We start from the raw sequence: 19,334 nt of genomic DNA on the forward strand, positions 1-19,334 counted from the left end.
CATTGTTTTTATTTATTTATTTGCATTTTCCCTCTGCTTTCCCCAGGTGATATAGCCAGTAACACACCTCCTGTATTATACACTCTGGGTGAAGGAGTACAGGGGGGCAGAATTGTGCAGCAACACTGTCATTCCAAGGTGAGGGGAGTGTTGGAAGTACTAGTAGATTTAAATCCAGTAGCAAATTGAAGCTGAACGCCAGCGAATACTTTATAAGCAGTTACAGCAGTTTTTTCCCCCTTTTCGGATAAGGGTTTTACATAAAATAAAATGATCATTGTAAGCACCCCTGCCAGTGTTAAACAATGTCTCGTACCTGTAACTGCAAGAAAGCTTTTCTGCTGAAAAACAGACTTGCTGGCTGCATAACCAAATGAAAATAGAAGAAAGCCTAAAAAATTTTACTAATACAGCCATTACATGTAAGAATTGGTAAGCTATAATATAATAAATGTTTCCTTTTGGGTTTTAAGGAGAAGTTCACATTTGGAACATGTTACATGTTCCACTCATTTTTAGGGTGGAATGTGCAACATGTTGCAGCACCTGCAGCCTCCGCTCCACCCCCCCCCCCCCGATCTCCCTCTCCCTGTCACCGCGAGCTGCTGATCTTCTCTCTGCACCCGCTGTCACTATTTGAACACAGTGTGGCCTTGCAGGGCTCCACCCATATGGCCCTGTCATTTATTCAGTGTTTCCTGTGATGAATGCCTACAAGTACTGTCAGCCATTGTGGCTGATGGCTTGTAGTTCTCAATGAGCTGCGAAGGGCGCAGGTGAGCCTCTTTGTAGTCCAATGATCTTCCTGCTCTCAGGTAACTGCTAGACTGTATAAGGTAGAGGCAGATAGCTATCCTGAGAGTCTGCAGGAGCTGTACATTGCACCCGGGATCTGTTGATTGTGAGTGCAATGTTCTGCAGACTTCTTAAAATAATAATTGCACATTTTTTTTTTACCTGTAAACAAGGTGTGTGCCTTTATAAATCATGTTCAATCTATTTTTTTTATTTACCACACGTGAACTCCAATTAAAAAAGGTTTAGAAACATCTCGGCAATGATCAAGAGAAATGGGAAGCATCTGTTTTGTTGCAAAGGGTCAGATAATTATGCCAATGTGAGGTTTCAGTTTTTCATACATTTGCAAACCTTTCTAAAAATCTGTTTTCACTTTGTCAATATAGGGTACAGAGTATAGATTAGGCAGAAAAAAAGGGAACTGAATACTTTATGAATGCACCATACAGCAGAAATGCAGACTTAGAATAAGCATTAGAGGTAATGCCTTTGTACACAGCAGAATCATGAAATGTCATTGGAGCTTTAACACCGTTCGTACTTCTATAGCGTACTTCTAGCTGTTGACAGAACAACTTTTAACAAAGTATGCTATACTTTGAAGCAAAAAAAAAAAAAAGGTTTCTACAGACACAATCACCTGACAGCAGAGTTGCCACCGTTGGTTACATTTCTCACAGTTCATCACGGCAGATGTTGTTCTTTTACACAGCGCTTCTAAAAATGTCACTGCTGTCACACAGTTGATAGAGACAAATGAATTTTACAAAAGTGGCATAGAATAAAATCCCTAGCGTCAATCAGAAGGGTGAACCTGGTCGGCTCTGTGCTAACCTTTCAACACTCACCAAAGCCAATACAACACAAAATATTTGTTGAAAAAAAATGCTGACAACTTAAAGAGTAACTCCACTTTTGTTGGGGGGGGGGGGGAGAGAAAGCATTCACCTTTGGGTGATCTATGCACATTGTAGAGATTTTTGCAAACTTTGTTGCAGAGTCATACCCTTTTGTTATTCTGAATGAAAAGCTGCTGGGCTCTAATGAGGAAAGTGTCAGGGTCTGCATTCCTTTAGATGTGATTTCCCTTTGGGAGTATCCCCCCCCCCCAAAAAATAGGATTTTTGTACTCACCATAGAATCCTTTATTCTGAGTTCATTGACAGACACAGCTTCATATTCTTCATCATAGGGTTATGCTGTCCTCTACAGGAATAGGACTATGCAGACAACACAAAAGCTTGGCTTAGGCCCGTGGGCTGTCCTCAGCTAGCATAATGCCCCTCTCCGCTTAGAGATACTACATTTTGTAACAAGCATTACAAGAAGCATAAAAACTCCTGAGAGGGGTGGGTGCTGTGTGTCAATGAACTCAGAGAAAAGGATTTTACGGGGAGTACAAAAATCCTATTTTCTCTTCCGTTCATTGACACAGCTCCATATTATTCACCACAGCAGTGCCAAACAAGCATAAAAAAAAACCAAGGCTAAACACAAGCCAATCCAGGTAATAGTATCTCAACTAGAACAGGAGCCCAACCTGAAATACACCCTCAAGAGGGAAAAATAAAAATAAAAAAAGACCCTCTAAATCACAGCCCGCAAAAAAATTACGGCCAAAAGGAGGGACCCCCAGATGTCAAAACATCCACTATGTAAAACTTGGAAAAAGCATGCACCGACGACCAAGTGGCGCCGTACACACCTGCACCACTGATGCCTGATCATAGAAGGCCCAAGAAGCACTAAGTGCCCTAGTAGAATGTGCCATCACAAGGAAGGGAGAACCCGACCCATAAGTGAAGCACGGTCACCATCAATCTGATCCATCTGGAAATGGTAGCAGAAGAAGCAGGAGCCCCTTTCACGGCCAGTCCGTACTCCCAAAGAGCAATTCTGACCTCTGAATGGACTCAATGGCTACCAAATAGACCCGAATGCGTGAACAACATCCAGAGTATACAAGGCAAATACCCTGGAATGAGGCAGACAGGGACACAAGGATGGCGGAACAATGTCCTGATTCAAATGGAAATCAGAGGCAACCTTCAGGAGGAACGATGGCCGTGGTTGCAGGACCACCTTATCCCAGTGAACCACCAGATAGGAAGAACGACAAGGCAAATCCGCCAACTCCAACACCCTGCGAGCAGAGGTAATAGCCACCAAAAAAAAAAAAAACTCTTCATGTGACAGCGTAAGGAAAGGGATCTCCCGTACGTTTTCAAAGGGAGGTTTTTGAAGAACCAACAGAACCAGGTTCAAATCCCACGGTGGCAGAGGAGAAATTAGAGGCGGAGTAAAAATACGACCCCCTGAAGGCATATATGCACCAGTTAATAGGAAGCCAAAGGTCTCTGAAAAAAAAAGACTGCAAAGCAGACACTTGGCCTTGCATTGCCTTCAAAACCAGTTTCTGGTTTTCGAGTTGTAGATTTTCTCAACTAAAAAATGATAGATTTCCTCGACTTCAAAATGGTCTGAAAACACAGAGCCAGTTCAGTACCTGGCTCTCTACAGCAAGGCCAGCGACTGCCAAACAGGATGGAAGATCGGCCCCTGACACAACTGATCGTCCATGAGAGGAAGCCTTTAGTGGACAGAATGGCCCCTACGTAGAAATCGCGAAGAAGCTGGAGTTGAGGGAGGGCATAAAACAGATGGCACTTGCTCCATGGAGTTCCCAAAGCGTCCATGGCATCTGCCACAGGATCTCACGGCCCAACAGATCCACCTCGGGGGTGCCCCACCACCGACATATCTAAATGAAACACGTCCGGACATTCTGTTGCCGGAAATTATGCACAGCAGAGATGGCTGGAACAAACCGTTCTGACCCCGAAGAATGACGGCTACCTCTATGATTTCCAACACACTCTTCGTGCCACCCTGGTGATTCACAAAAGCCACGGCCTTGCCTGATTGAACCCAGGCCGGAGTCCTTGGAGCTGCTTCGATCCAGGCAAGCCTGATAATTCGAAGTTCCAAGACATTGATGAGCAATCTGGACTCAATTTCAACCTCTAATAGCCCTGGGCCGAGTACAGCCCCAGGACCCCTCCCCACTTGGACAGATTGGCATCTGTCGTGACCCATGTCCAGTACAAGGGGAGAAAGGACTTGCCCTGTATCAAGGTCGGAGAGCACAGCCACCAGACCAGAGAACTCTTGTTGCCCGACACACACCAATCACATAGTCCTGCGACTTGGGATACTTGTCCCATTGACCAGCATCTCCTTTTGAAGGAGTCTCATGTAGAACTGTTCAGACGGTAACCACCATGAAGGTGGACACCATTAAGCCCAACATTCGTATACACACCCGAAGGGACGACCACTTGTGGGCTAGCAACATTTGAATGGCAGAACGCAACTTCTGCAACTGCTTCAGAGAAAGGAACACTCTTTCTAGAGCTGAATCAGAGTCAGCCCCAGATAACCCAATCTCCTGGTCGGAACCAGGGCAGACTTCAGAGCTGACAAAGACTCTGTTCGCAAGAGGAGGTCGTCCAGGTACCCCAGCACAGCAATCCCTCACTGACGCCTCAACGCTAAGACCGGGGCCAACACGTTCATGAAGAACCGAGGAATGGAGGCTAGACCAAAGGGTTATGCCACAAACTCATAGTGCTCCTTACTCCAAGCAAGCGGAGGAACACCGATGCCGGGTGCAAATAGGAATGTGAAGATAGGCATCCTTACATCTAAGAAGCCAGGGAAATCCCTTCATGCAGGAATGCCACTGAGGTCCAGAATCGGACAAACTTGCCCTCCTTCCTGGGAACCATGAAAAAGTATAAAAAGAACATTTTTGGGTTTTTTTTTTTACACTGGAACAGGAACGAACACACCCGGGGACAACAAGTTTTGCCCTGCCCACAACAGAGCTTGCAGTCGATCCAGGGGCAGGTGCACACTGGAAGGAAGGAACCTTTTCAAAAAGGACAAGAACCGGATACAACTACCACGTGGACCCCCTGGTCACTGACCGAGCAAGGCCACGGCCCAGGACCCAGCGAAGACGTCCCCCACGTCTGAAGAAGCCTGCTGCTTAATTGCCAGATCAAGGCCGCTAGGAACCTTTAGAAGAGGCTTTTAACTTTTTTCTTAAGTCCCTGGGGGACAAAAAAAAACTTCTCGTGGGCTAAAAAGGAAGTCCCACGCAACCGGCAAGACATCTTTCCTTTCCCAGTGGAAGGTAGGTACTCTTACCCCCCCATCAGACTCTGAATAACGTCATCCAAGGTAGCTTCGAACAGGCGCTCGCCCTGAAAAGGCAATGGAGTCAGGGTCGTTTTGGAGGTGTGATCCGCAGACCTACACTTCAGCCAAAAAATACACCTAAGCACCACACCTAAGATGCATCGCAGACAAACTGCAGGCTCTGGACCAACCGATCCACCAGTTCGCCATAGGCTGGGGAGGGGGGGGGGGGCGATATCAGACAGCAAAGTGTCTTGGGACCATCAAGGGTCGTATTGGACTCCGCCACGAGTCACACTGCGTATCCTGAACGGCCAGACAACCTTCTGGGACCTCTGACCCAAAAAATGTAAAAATGGAGTAATACGGTTGGATACAGGAAATAAGAAACAGCAGTGCTCTCATAAGTAACTTATCAGCAAACACTAAAATAAGTCTTTTTAAAAAAAAGGAGAGCATTTCTTTTGGATACATTTAATGTAAAAAAAAAAAAGGCAATTCTAACTTTGGCAGAGCAGTTGCTACTTCAAAAGGGTCCTGAAAAAGTGGAAAGTAAAATGAGCAAAAGTTGGAAGCATGCTTCTAATTGTTTGAGGGTGTACTTATGCTTCCTATGTAAAATTAACAGCATTAGCTTATAGTTTTAAGAAACACATATTTTAAATAGCTATGATCTATTATTTTTATTCATCTAAAAATAAAACACTGATTTTACCCCCTTCATGACCAGGACATTTTTGCTACCTAGCACTGCGTTACTTTTACTGGCCATTGCGTGGTTTTGCAACACTGTTCTCAATCAAATTTATATACCGTCATTTTTTTTCACACAAAATTAAGCTTTTGGTGATATTTGACCATTACTGGGTTTGATTTTTGCGATTAAAATGAAAAAAAAAAAAAAAAATGACTGAAAAACCCCAATATTTTTCTGCTTTTGCTATAAAACATCCCAAAAAAAAAAAAAAAACCACATTATTACAGGAAGAGAAGGAAAAGATAAATCGGAAAAGAACCCAACTGCTATTACATAAGTCTAGTGACCGGGATGTTCCAGCCATCCTGCTGTCAATTGATGCTGAGAAAACATTTGACAGGGTGGACTGGGAGTTCATGGTCGAAACAATAAAGGATTTGGGTATTTGGTCCAAGGATGACTCAGTGGATAGGAGCACTGTATCAGAACCCACCAGCATTGGTAAAAGTGAATGGCAACCTATCATCCTAGTTTGAATTGTGCAACGGGACAATCCAGGGATGTCCTCTCTCACCCCTGTTCGTTTTGTCATCGGAACCATTACTGGCGACTATAAGGAATGATATAGCTATAAGGGGAGTGAAGGTCAGGCAGCAAGAACATAAAATTGCAGAATATGCAGATGATATTTTGTTTTTTATTAAAAAACCAAGAATTACTCTTCCAAATGTTATTGAGTTCAAGAGATATGGGGAATTGCCAAACTTTAAGATAAACCCAAAAAAGTCTGAAATCCTGAACACTGGGTTAAATAAAAATGAAGAGCAAGCATTGCAGAGGGAATTCCCATTTACTTGAGCAAAATCAAATTTAAAATATCTAGGGATAAATTTAACTCCATAATTGGAAAACCTGTATCAAGCTAAATACGATATACCCATGTTAAATGAGATATAATCAGACATCAAATAAATGTCGTGCCGCCCACTCTCATGGTTGGGGAGCATAAATATATTTAAGATAAAAATACCCCCCAAAATACTATATAGATTTCAAATGTTACCAACTGCCATTCCACCAGCTTATTTTAAAAAAGGAAGAACAATGTTGTTAAATTTCATCTGGCAAGAGTGCAGTATGCGGCTGTCAGTAGAGATAAATCACAGGGGGATTTAGCAGCACCAGATATAATAAGATATTACACGGCAGCTGTGATTTTACATATGATCGAGTGGACAAAAAAAAAAATAACAATAAAAGATGGGTCAAGATTGAAACCACGTTAAGTGGAACACAACTGGATAGGAATATATGGATTCCATCAAAGTTTAGGGAAATACACGAAGATAGACATGAAATGAGGCGAGTTGTATACAAAACTTGGGATATGATTCATAGAAAAGCCAAATGGGAATACAACTCTCCGTTATTATCACTAGATGGCACAAAATATTTTGCACCAGGATTTAAAAAACAATTTGATAATTGGGTAAAAAATTTGCAGCTAAAAGATACAACACTTAATGGAAAGATTAGGACATATCACAAACTTAAAATTGGAGGGGATATGTTGTTGAATGAATGGAGATATTTACAATTAAAATATTTTGTAGGATCCTTACCCCAGCCTATTAGAACAGAAAAAGAGCTGAATTCCATGGAAAAGCTCTGTAATCCATTAGCAAAAATAAAACATTCTGTCTCAGATACACAAAGTATTAACTGAGATGGCGGGTATGAGAAAAACTCCATACATAGTAACTTGGGAAAAAGAAATAGCATTACACTTAAAAGCGCACAAAGTGAAGAGCCGTACACACTGCACTGCTACAGATGTGAATACCATCTAAATGAATTACAAATGTTTATCGAGATGGTATAGGACAGGGGTCTTCAAACTATGGCCCTCCAGTTGTTCAGCAACTACAATTCCCATCATGCCTAGTCATGTCTGTCAAAGTTTTTCAATGCCTCATGGGACGTGTAGTTCCAGAACATCTGGAGGGCCGTAGTTTGGAGATCCCTGGTATAGTACAAGGGTAAAAGCACATAAATGTCAGCCAGAGAAATTGAACTTGTGTTGGAGGGGATGTAAGGTGCAAGTCACAATGCTTCATATCTGGTGGGAATGCCCTAAGATTCGGGAATGCTGGTTGAAGGTACAAAATTTTATCAGAAAAATTACAGGTGTGAATATCTCGAACGACCCATAGACATGTCTATTTCATAAAACAGGTGGTTATTTAAAGCAGTAAAGAAATACAATCACCCCAAACCTGTTAAATGCAGCAAATGGGACAATCCCAAAAAAATAGAGACAGATAGCCCTACTGTAAGAGAGTGGTGTCGCAGAGTTGAGGATATATATGATATGGAATATATGAGTAGCCGAGATGAACGAACAAGTAAACAGATTTTCTAATAAATGGACAGATTTTAAGAAGACTAGTGACTATATAGAAATATGGACGGATCAGGGGGATCGGTAATTACATACAGAGACGTAGGTGAGGGAGTGCTATATAGGAATAGAAGGATACAAATTAAAGGGGGGGGGGTGGGGGCTTGAAGGAATGATTGGGGAATAAGGGGGTTTTAAAAAGGAGTTTGAAATTTGTAAAGTTTCTTTTTATAATTATTGAAAAATTGAACTGAAAACCCCATTTTTTTTTCTTTAAACTAAAGAGGTCAGCAGTAACTCAAATTGCAGCATCTTCCCAGAGAGCCACTAGGTGGTGTAAAGTTTGCAGTGTGCAGGCTTCACCTCATCACACTGCTAAAGTGTCAATCCAAAACTGCCCATCTGGGTAGGTCTGCATGTTCCCTTCAGAGTTGCTGCTGCTTTGACAGTGTGACGAGTTTGAGCTTGCGCACTGCAAACTCTACCTGGTGTCTCCCATGAGCATCTTTTTCCCCCTCACACAACATGAGACTGGCCTAACAAAATGGGGACATTTGGCTACCTTATCCTAGAACCTGTTAATCCACAACAACTGGAGATCACCTTTGCCTGATTTGAATAATAGGTAAAGTTCATCTAAATTTACAGCACAAGTACCTTGATAAAGAATTTGCAGTAGTCTCTCTTTAGAACATAGACAGCAACTTCTTTCAAACCTTCCATTCCATACATGTCAGCGATAGAGAGAATCTGACTGTAAGAAAATTAGGATGTAGTTTAATTTCAATCTTTTTGAAGTAACAAAAGAACTCCCTTAGTTAGGCCAGGAGTAAAAACAGGTCAGGCATTTGGATATTATCTACAGTAGTAATACAACAGTTCATCATAACAAAACAATAAGCTTAGAGTCAGAAATGGTTAATCGCATGTGGACTGAAGTAGCTTAACATATAAAAATCAAATAAAATGACACAGTTAAACAATGTGTTTTCTTATGTATACCAAGTGACAATAAAATTCAAAACACAAGAGGGTAGGAATTAACATGGTCGCCAAAAAAAGGTTAAGGTCCTGTAAGTGGGGACTCCAAATCGCACTACACCCTTTCAAGATATCGAAGCCATGGGGACTGGGTATTGGTGAAGGTACACAAAAGTTTATCGTTGAACATTATTCAGTTTATGTTTAACATAGTAAACCAAGATTGATGACTGGTTCCAACATCTAGTCATGGCGATTCTAGTTGCCAGGATAATGTAAGCTAACAGTTTAATGTCCAACTTTTTGAAAAGAGATATTATTTTGGGGTTTCTGGGAATGTCTACCTCAGTTACTGTGCGTATTAAGGTGAAGGTTCTAATCCAGAATCTGGCAAGATGAGGATTAAGAGAGTATGGGTCTCCTTTTTTTCTTTAACCACTTGCCGACCGGTCACGTTGACCGTACTGCGGCAAAGTGGCTCGTTATCGTCCAGCGACGTAGACCTACGTCGCTGGACTCCTTCCCGTGCGGGCGGTGCGCCGCCGGAGGCTCGCTCCCGCTGTATTCAGTCACAGCGGGAGTCAGGCCAGGGGAAGAGAGGCGGTGATCACCGCTGCTCTTCCCCGATCGTCGGGGATTGAGTGTGGAAATCCGCCCGCTTCTGTACACAAAGCGGGCGGATCTCCTAAGTGACAGGCAGGGACAGATTGCAGGATTCAGCATAGCTGAACCTGCGATCTGTGCCACTCAGTCCCCTCCCCCCACACACGTTAGTAAGCACCAGGCATACATTAACCCCTTGATCACCAATAAAAGTTAACCCCTTCCCTGTCAGTGTCATTTTTACTGTAACAGTGCATATTTATGTCACTGGTACCCCCAAAAGTGTCAAAAATGTCAGTCAAGGGTCCGATCTGTCCGCCGCAATGTCGCAGTCCCGCAAAAAAAAAAAAATCGCAGATCGCCATTACTAGTTAAAAAAAAAAAAAAACCACAGCAATAAAAAATGACATAAATTTCCCGTAGTTAGTAGCTGCGATAACTTTTGCGCAAACCAATCAAAATACGCTTATTGCGATTTTTTTTTACCAAAAATATGTAGCAGAAAACAAATTGGCCTAAAATGTTAATAAATTTTGATTTTTACACTTTTTTGGGGGGGAATTTCATATAAAAAATGTGAAAAAAATGGATTTTTGTAAAATCTTACCGTAAAATCCTTTTCTCTTAAGCTCATTGACAGACGTAGTCCTCGTTGATTAATAACAACTCGGGTTATGCTGCCCTCTACAGGAGTAGGACTAGACAGGAAAGAAAACGTTCTGGCCACACCCTAGGGGCAGTCCCAGAGGGTATATCCTCTCACTTCCTGCTACAGCAAATCAGTTATGTCACAAAGCAGTGTTTAGAGAATTTAACCCAACCCAACTCAAAACAGAGGGGCGGGTACTACGTCTGTCAATGAGCTTAAGAGAAAAGGAATTTACGGTAAGATTTTACAAAAATCCATTTTTCTCTGTCGCTCATTGACAGACGTAGTCCTCGTTGATTAATAACAACTCGGGACGTCCCAAAGCAGTACCACAAATGAGGGGTGGGATGACAGAAATCAAAATCCAGAAGGCCCAACCGGAGCCAACCAGAAGCATCAAGGACTCATCGAGCAAAAAGATGAGACCTAAGTGAAACCCCCAACAAACCCTTGAGGTAGACCAACAGTCTCCTCAGATTGCGGCCTGCAGAACCTTGTGGCCAAAAGAGGCATCTGACGATGCCATCACATCAACTTTATAAAATGTTGTAAAGGTATGAACCGACAATCAAGTCATCGCCTCGAAAACCTGGATCGCTGACGCCTGATGGCCGAAGACCCAGGAGACACTAGTCGCCCGAGTAGAGTGCGCCTTAACAGGGAACGGAGGATTCCGACCCTTAATAGAATAAGCCTGTACCACCGTCTGACTGATCCATCTAGATATGGTCGCGGCAGACACAGGCAACCCCCTTCAAGGGCTATCCGTGATCACAAAAAGTGAGTCCGTCTTCCGAAAACAAGTTCGTAGTAGTCAAGTGTATCCTTCTGAACCCCATCCAAGTAGTGTAATGCAACTCCCAAGGATGGCTAGTCTTAGGACACGGGGAAGGTAACAATATTTTTATTCAGATGAAAACTCTGAAAACCACTTTAGGAAGGAAGGATGGATTCGGAAGAAGAACCACCTTATCCCTATGAACCACCAGAAATGGGGAACGACAAGATAATGCGGCCAGTTCTGACACCCTGCGTGCAGAAGTAATGGCCACCAAGAAGGCCACCTTCTGGGATAACGTAAGCTAGGGAATCTCCCTAATATCTTCAAAGAGAAGTTTCTGAAGAACTGACAACACTAAATTAAGATCCCAGGCGGTAAGGGTGCACGCACTGGCGGAGCCAGATGTCGCACCCCTTGGATGAAATTCCGCACCAAGGAATGATTAGCCAAAGGTTTCTGAAAGAAGATTGCTAACGCTGAAACCTGACCCTTGATAGTGCTCAAGGACAATTTCTGCTCAACCCCTTGTTGCAGAAAGACCAAGATTCGGATCACCGAATAGGTATGTGGGGGAAATCCAAGAGATTCACACCACGCAAATATAAGACTTCCATGTGCTGGAAGTCGCTTTCCTTGCTTTAACTAGAGGTAGGAATAACTGAAGCTGACACTCCCTTGTCCTTCAGTACCTGGGTCTCAATGGCCAGGCCATTAAGCCAGCGATTGTAAAGCAAGATGGAAGATCGGTCCCTGAGACCACAAATCCTCCCTGAGAGGAAGTCTCCAAGGAGCGTCCGCGACTAGCCTCACCAAGTCGGCGTACCAGGCTCGACGAGGTCAGTCCGGAATTTCCAGAATAACTGGAATTCCCTCCACCTCTATCCTGCGAAGAAGTTCCCGCAGTAACTTGAGAGGATGGAAGGCGTGCCGTAGCTGATACTGCCCCCACGGGGCAATCAGCGTTTCTGCTGCGTCCGCTAGAAGATCGCGGGTGCGAGCTACAAACCTCCGCACCTTCCTGTTGAGCCAAGGTGCCAACAGATCCACATCCGGGGTGCCCCAATGAAGGGACAGCTAGTGAGATACCTCTGGATGAAGAGGCCATACCCCTTGATCCAGAATCTGACGGCTGAAATAATCTGCCTGCCGATTTCCCACCCCCGGAGTGAACAATGTGGGGAGATCCGGAACAAACCGTTCCGTCCAACGAAAGATGCTAGTCGTTTCGATGGCCACCAGGACATTCTAAGTGCCCCTTTCTTGACATAAGTCACGACCGTGGCATAGTGCGATTGGATCCGAATCGGGCTGCTCTAGAGCTGCTCGGTCCAGTAAATCAGACAAAATCTGATCGCTCTCAGTTCCGATACCCTATTGGTAACCTGGATACTATCGGAAGGAATGACTTCCCCTGGTTGAGCATCGGAGGCTCCCTGGTCCGCTCGCCCAACCGGATCTGATTGTCCAGGAAATCGGAATTCTGATTCCATAAGAAAAGTATCTCTTTCAGGAGAATTCGGGTATGAGACTGGGTATACGGTACTGCCTCTAAGAAGGCCACCATCCGTCCCAGCCAATTGACGGACAGCAACATCCGAATCGTTGACTGAACCTTCTGGAGTTTCTCCGCAAGGAGAAAACCTCTTGCCCAGGATGTATCCAACCTTAGGCCCAGATAGTTCAGTCTCCTGGTGGGAACCAGGGATGTGGGAAAACGAAGAAAAACCCAGATGTCCTGCGATGATGGGGATATAAATATAGGCATCCTAAATGTCTATGGACGCCAGGAATCCCCCTGATGCAGGGAGGCCACCACTGTTCGGATGGACTCTATTTTTCCCCAAGTCCAGAAATTGGACGCACCTTGCCCTCTTTCCTGGGCATTGTGAAAAGGTTCGAATAGAACCCCTGAAACCGTTAAATGTTAGCAGGGAAGAATCGCACCGGTGGAAGTGATCGAAACTCGATCCTGTATCCTGACCGTATGACCTCGCGAACCCCTTAGTCTGGGGTTCCGGCAAGCCATGGATCCGGAAACCGGTGAAGACGTCCCCCCACTCCAGAGATGGGTAGGGGCGCATCAGGCTGTATTTTTCAGGCTTGGCTGAGCCGGACTTTTTGTTTAGCCGACCAGCGCCCTTTGAAACCCCTCTAAAGGGGCTTTGGAGGGTTTCGCCTTATCGCCCGCCCTCGCGGAACGAACAACTCCTTATGAGCAGAAAGGGAAGGTCCTCGTTGGCTACGAGGTCCTCTTTAACCTAACAGTCTGTGGAAAGACAGCAGGTGGTACCGTCTATCCTTTAAAGAGGGATTCCTCAAACGGATAGCGCCTAGCCATGCGTTAGGAAATAACAGGGGTTCGTTTCAAAACTACCCCATTTGGGTAAAGGAAAATCCTTCGCCCTTTTGGTAGGCTAACAAGTACCAAAAAGGAATTTCAGTCTCAGCTACCTCTGCCGGTATAACCTCAAGACCAAAGGTTTCCCGGACGGACACAACTAGTGCATCCACCACTCTTGTGCTATGGCTGAGGCAGAAACGTTCTCCTCACTGCTGAGGAGACATTACCTGAGACAACAGCCCCATAAGAGGGACCTGCAGCTGCATTGACCAGCTCCGAATCCATATCTGAAGTATCAGATAAACAATAGGGGTAGGCGGGGGTCGCTTCTTGACCCCCGTCCCTGACAGGCCACCTCCACCCGGGATACCAAAGACTCCAAAACTGCCGATAATGCATTAAAAACAAGTGGGGTACTGGAGGGTCCTGCGGCCACCTTGAGGGGATCAGGTGGGGATACCTATGCGGCAGGGTCAATGATTATACAAGACACTTGCCAGCGACAAAAAATGACAAAGTAAAAAACTTTTTTTTTTTTGTGTCCCCCAGTCGCAACAGCGCCCCTCAGTGTTACCCGTTTGGACCCCACAGAGAGAGAGAGAGAGACCCCAAGGCTCAACACTGATGCACAGAAGTTTTCATCAGCTTGCTCAGTGCTGTCCTGTTACAGACAGGAAGTCTTTGGCCCTATTTCCTGGGTAAAGGAGGCGGCTCCGCCCCTTAACACGCCTACCGGCGCCTCCCCCTGGCTCCATGAGGTGTTTGGTCACCTCAAACATGGCCGTCCCCATGTTGGAGACACGAGGCTACGCCAATATGGCAGCCTCGTGTGCTCTGCAAGAAAATGGCGGCGGCCTGTTAGGATAGCGGCGGCTTAGCAGCGGCCTGCGGGATGCTGTATACGGCCTAGCAGCCTGTGGGAGTGCATCGGCCTCCCAAACTTCACCCTGGATGGTGATCAGCCTGGCGGGCGGTACCGGACTCTGGTGGGCCGCATGCGGTCCGTGCCTGCCCTTGCTGGAGGAATGCGATCTGGACTGCAGTTATACATGCATAGACATCGCCCTGTGAACACCTCTGACAGGTAAGATACCTTATGCTACCACAGTAATATTCTAGTACTGCCACTGACTTCAGTCATCTTTACAGTTTTGAAATGACATTAGATTGTCAGCTCCCAAACCAAGCCTCCTGGTTACTTGTTCACAAAAATCACACTCAAATAGGGGGACCTGTGACATGTTATAGGATAGAGGGGAGACCCATCCTTACCATTTCAGAGAGGGGCCCGCGTTCACCACAAACCCGTCAGGGGGAAAATACTACTCACCATACCGGAACCAGGCGGGCGCCAACTCCTGACAGTACCCCTCTCCACCGGGGTGGGAGGGCTGTCGACCAATACGGACGCCGTGACTCATGGTCATTGGCGTTTCAGCGAGACGTTTAACTCGCAGGGTCAGTCCCCGTCCTGATTTGCTGTAGCAGGAAGTGAGAGGATATACCCTCTGGGACTGCCCCTAGGGTGTGGCCAGAACGTTTTCTTTCCTGTCTAGTCCTACTCCTGTAGAGGGCAGCATAACCCGAGTTGTTATTAATCAACGAGGACTACGTCTGTCAATGAGCGACAGAGAAATATTGTTATTTTTTCAAAATTGTCGCTCTTTTTCTGTTTAAAGCGCAAAAAGTAAAAATCGCACAGGTGGTCAAATACCACCAAAAGAAAGCTCTGTTTGTGGGGGGGGGAAAAAAAAGGACATAAATTTAATTTGGGTACATTATCGCACGACCGCGCAACTGTCCGTTAAAGTAACGCAGTGCCGAATCGCAAAATTTGGCCTGGTCAGGAATGGGGTAAAATCTTCCGGTCTTAAAGCGGTTAAAAATACACTCATTGAGAATTTTTTTGTCAAAAGACATGTAGCTAAATACATTTTGGCCTAAATATATGACAAAAATTTAATATATTGGATATTTTTTAACTGTCAAAGTAGAAAAATATTGTTATTTTTTCAATATTTTCGCATTTTTTTATGAATATCGCAAAAAATAAAAAGCGCAGAGGTGATCAAATACCACCAAAAGAAAGCTCTGTTTGTGGGAAAAAAGGAAGTAAATTTCGCTTGGGTATGGCGTTGCAGGACCGCGCAATTGTCAGTTAAAGTCGCACAGTGCCGAATTGCAAAAAGTGGCCTGGACGTAAGACAGCAAAATCCTCCGGTGGTAAAGTGGTTAAGCCTCATTCTATTCCCTGCAAGCTGCTAATACATAAAAATCTATTCCAGCCCCCTGAGAAATGAACCCTGTTAAAATCAAGGTAAATATCTGTGGGGAGGGGCTACAGTCTTCTCTGGATTCTTATGGACAATCTTGTCGGGATCCACCTCCTTTCCTACTCCCGATTTATGTTAGCTCTGGGCTGTATGCTCTCCTGCTCTTCCTCCCCCTGCCTCCTCCTCCCTCCGTCTCTCACACAGCAAACAGCTCAGACTGATTCTCTTACAGACAGCCTCTATTTGCACACTGTGTAGCTGCCTGCTATCCTGTAGTTCTGACTGGGACCCTGGACAGGAGAGTGTCTGCTTAATAAAAGTCAGCAACCACAGTTTTTGTAGCTGCTGATTTTTAATTTTCACATACCTGATTGAAGCTGCTCTTTAAATTATCCTATTCTATACTTCTCCTTTAAGACTTTGATCACTATTACAGAAGAAATTAGTTTTCCCTTTTCTGGAGAGCATAAAAAAGTGCTACTTTCATTTGTTGAATGCAATGCATATGTTAAATAAAACAAAATATTGCAGATTGAAAGCACTGGTTAGTACCAATACACATCAAGTAATATATATGCTTCAATTTCACAACATGACAGTTTTCATAAAATAAGGTAATGAGAAAAAATAAAAGAGTGTTATAATACAGTAATATTTCATAAGAGGTCAGCTCAATCTACAACAAGCTATCTTTGTGAACTGAAAGAAAATTGCAAAAGCAGGCAGTCAAAGCCTCATTTATCAATGAGTCTCCAATAAGAACTGTCTGCACTGCCCCATAGCAAAAATCAGACTTAAAACATCCATTCTCCAACTGTCCTTTTCTAGGACAGGTTTGAATGCGATTAAAGGCTACAGGGCACAATGTTCCTTGTCCAAGTCTTTCCACAGATGCCTGTCACTGCAGTCCTGAAAAAAGCAATTCAGATGCCCTAGAAACAAGAATATAAAAATGACTCACCCAGCATCAGTGCTTCTGGGAAGATCCATTATTCCTCCATATATGAAATGCATGAGGACTATCATATCTGCTTGTTTCACACTGAAAAATAAAAACAGAATATTCAAAAATAATAAAAAAAAAAAAGGTTAAACTCCAGGCTGATGATAGAAAAAAAAAGAAAAAAACCACAACAATGATTGTAGGTATTGAATACAAATCATTAAAAACTGTATCAAACACAGCTAGTACACTTACTTGAATTTGCCTTGATTACAGTCTTGTATCTCCCTGCACAACAGAGGGTTGGACAGTATTTGGATTGGGACCAATCAGCAGAGATACATTATCTCATAAAAGTGAGTGCACCACTGACATTTTTGTAAATATTTTATTATATCTTTTCATGTGACAACACTGAAGAAAAACTGGATTTTTGTAAGAACTTACCATAAAATCCTTTTCTTTGGAGTCCATTGACAGACGCAGCTCTTATGCTTCTTATAGGGTTATGAGGCGCCATCTACAGGAGTAGACTAGGCAGTGAAAATAATTCACTGACACACCTACAGGGGCTGTCCTTTACGGCATAACCCCACACACACACACACACACTCTGCCACAAGCCAGTTTCGTAGCAAGCAGTGAAAAAGACGACACAAACCATCCCCATAACAGAGGGGCGGGTGCTGTGTCTGTCAATGGACTCCAGAGAAAAGGATTTTATGGTAAATGTTCTCTATTGTCCATTGACAGACACAGCTCTTATGCTTCTTATATCATAGGGACATCCCAAAGCAATGTAGGCATTGAGAGGTGGGATGAACGCAACCAAAAAAAAAAACAAACAGGTAACATTTTTCAAAAGGCTAAACATAGCCAACTGGGTAACAAAGCTCAACCAGGAACCACAAGAGCTGACCCATAGAAAGCAAATAGAAACCCCTGAAAGAGAAAAATAAGTCTCTTTAAACAGCAGCCTGCAAAACTTTGTGGCCAAAGGATGCATCCGAAGATGCCAACAAATCTACCTTGTAGAATTTTGTAAAAGTATACACGGACGACCAAGTCGCCGCCTTACACACTTGAGTAACAGAGACCCGATTAGGAAAAGCCCAAAAGGAACTCAGTTCTCTGGTAGGATGCGCTGTCACAAAGAAAGGAGGAACCTGACCCTTCAATGAATAAGCCTGTACAACTGTCTGCCTAATCCATCTGGATATAGTCGCAGCAGATGCAGCCAAACCCTTACGAGATCCCTAAATCAGGACAAAAAAAAAAAAAAAAGTCAGATTTTCTAAAGGACTCCGTGGCCAACCGGTAAACCCTGATCGCCTGAACCAGATCCAGAGAGTGCAAGGCAATTGGCAGAGATATGTCCCTACATTCTCAAAAAAGAGGCTTTTGAAGAATAGACAAAACCAAAGTCAAACCCCACGGAGGCAAGGGGGATTGTCTCGGAGGAGCCATATATGACACACCCCTTGAAGAAAGGTGCGAATGAAGGTATTAGCAGCCAACGGGCGTTGGAAGTACATTGTCAAAGCTGACACTTGGCCCTTGATCCTGCCCAAGGCCAACCATTGCTTAACTCATTTCTGCAAGAAAGCCAAGACCCTAGCCACCGAAAAAAAGGCAAGGGTGCAATTATTGCGATTCACACCATAAAATATAAATACACATCTTCCACGTGGGAAGATAAATCTTTCTGAAAGTGGCTGTTCTAGCCCTCAGCGTTCAAGTTACCCCTAAGCACTTTTACCCATACCGTTACCATCTGTGTCCACCGGGTCATTGAAGGCCAGGGAATCTTCCACGGGTACCACAATAGATTTGTTAAACCTGGAAACAGGGTGGTCCACTCTAGGTGGCACCGTCCAGCGGTTCTAGACCGAGTCAGCAAAGGGATAACTGCGTTTAAAGCGCTTAGGCACCCCACCATTGTTCATTCACAATATCGTGAAATTCCGCAGGACAAGGAAACACCTGACCCGATTTATAGGCTATATGGGAGCCAAAACTACCTTTGTTCCTGACTGTGTGGGCTCATCAGTAAATTGTAAAGTTTCCATTACTAAACAAATCAGTGCTTCCATCATAGCGCGTTCCCACGCTGCGGCTGGGGACAGGTCCTCTTCGACATCCGAATGCGAGGACAGGAATCCCTCAGGGAGGGGGTTGTCTGTGGCGACCATATCAGTCTCTGAATCAGAAGACAGAGAAGGCAACGCCCGTTTTTGGTTTGCAACAGGTTTCATGACAAAAGCAACCTTTCATGCCAGACTTTCCAATGCTGCAGAAAAAGACACTATGGACTGTGAGGCGGATGAACCAGCAGTCGCACTGAGGGGGTCTGATGTTGAATTTACCACCTGGGACTCCATTTTGCAATGTGACAAAAAAACATGCACTGCCCCTTTAAATTTGCGATTGCAGTCCACGCTGCCCGATCGTGCTGTATTCCGAGTTACCCTTTAGTGAATTTTTTCCTGCCTAGTACTACTTATGTAGGAGGCAGTATAACCCTATGGTATAAGAAGCACAAGAGCTGCGTCTGTCAATGGATGATGGAGAAATACACTTTGCTACAATGTAAAGTAGTGAGTGTACAGCTTGTATAACAGTGTAAATTTGCTGTCCCCTCAAAATAACTCAACACAGCCATTA

At 44.3% G+C, this 19,334-nt stretch overlaps 1 protein-coding gene across 1 annotated transcript in view; it reads right to left on the minus strand.

Annotated features, from left to right (window-relative positions):
• BTBD8 (BTB domain containing 8) overlaps positions 1 to 19,334 on the minus strand; it is a 176,843-nt gene that overhangs the window by 97,369 nt on the left and 60,140 nt on the right. The window contains exons 6-7 of the mRNA XM_082265597.1: positions 16,689 to 16,769; positions 8,757 to 8,853 (exon numbers count right to left, since the gene is read on the minus strand). Of these exons, the coding sequence (XP_082121723.1) occupies positions 8,757 to 8,853; positions 16,689 to 16,769 (178 nt within the window). The remainder of the gene's footprint in view (positions 1 to 8,756; positions 8,854 to 16,688; positions 16,770 to 19,334) is intronic.

This window comes from Pelophylax lessonae (genome assembly GCF_965119305.1).
Source record: "Pelophylax lessonae genome assembly, chromosome: 8".
NCBI lineage: Eukaryota > Metazoa > Chordata > Amphibia > Anura > Ranidae > Pelophylax > Pelophylax lessonae.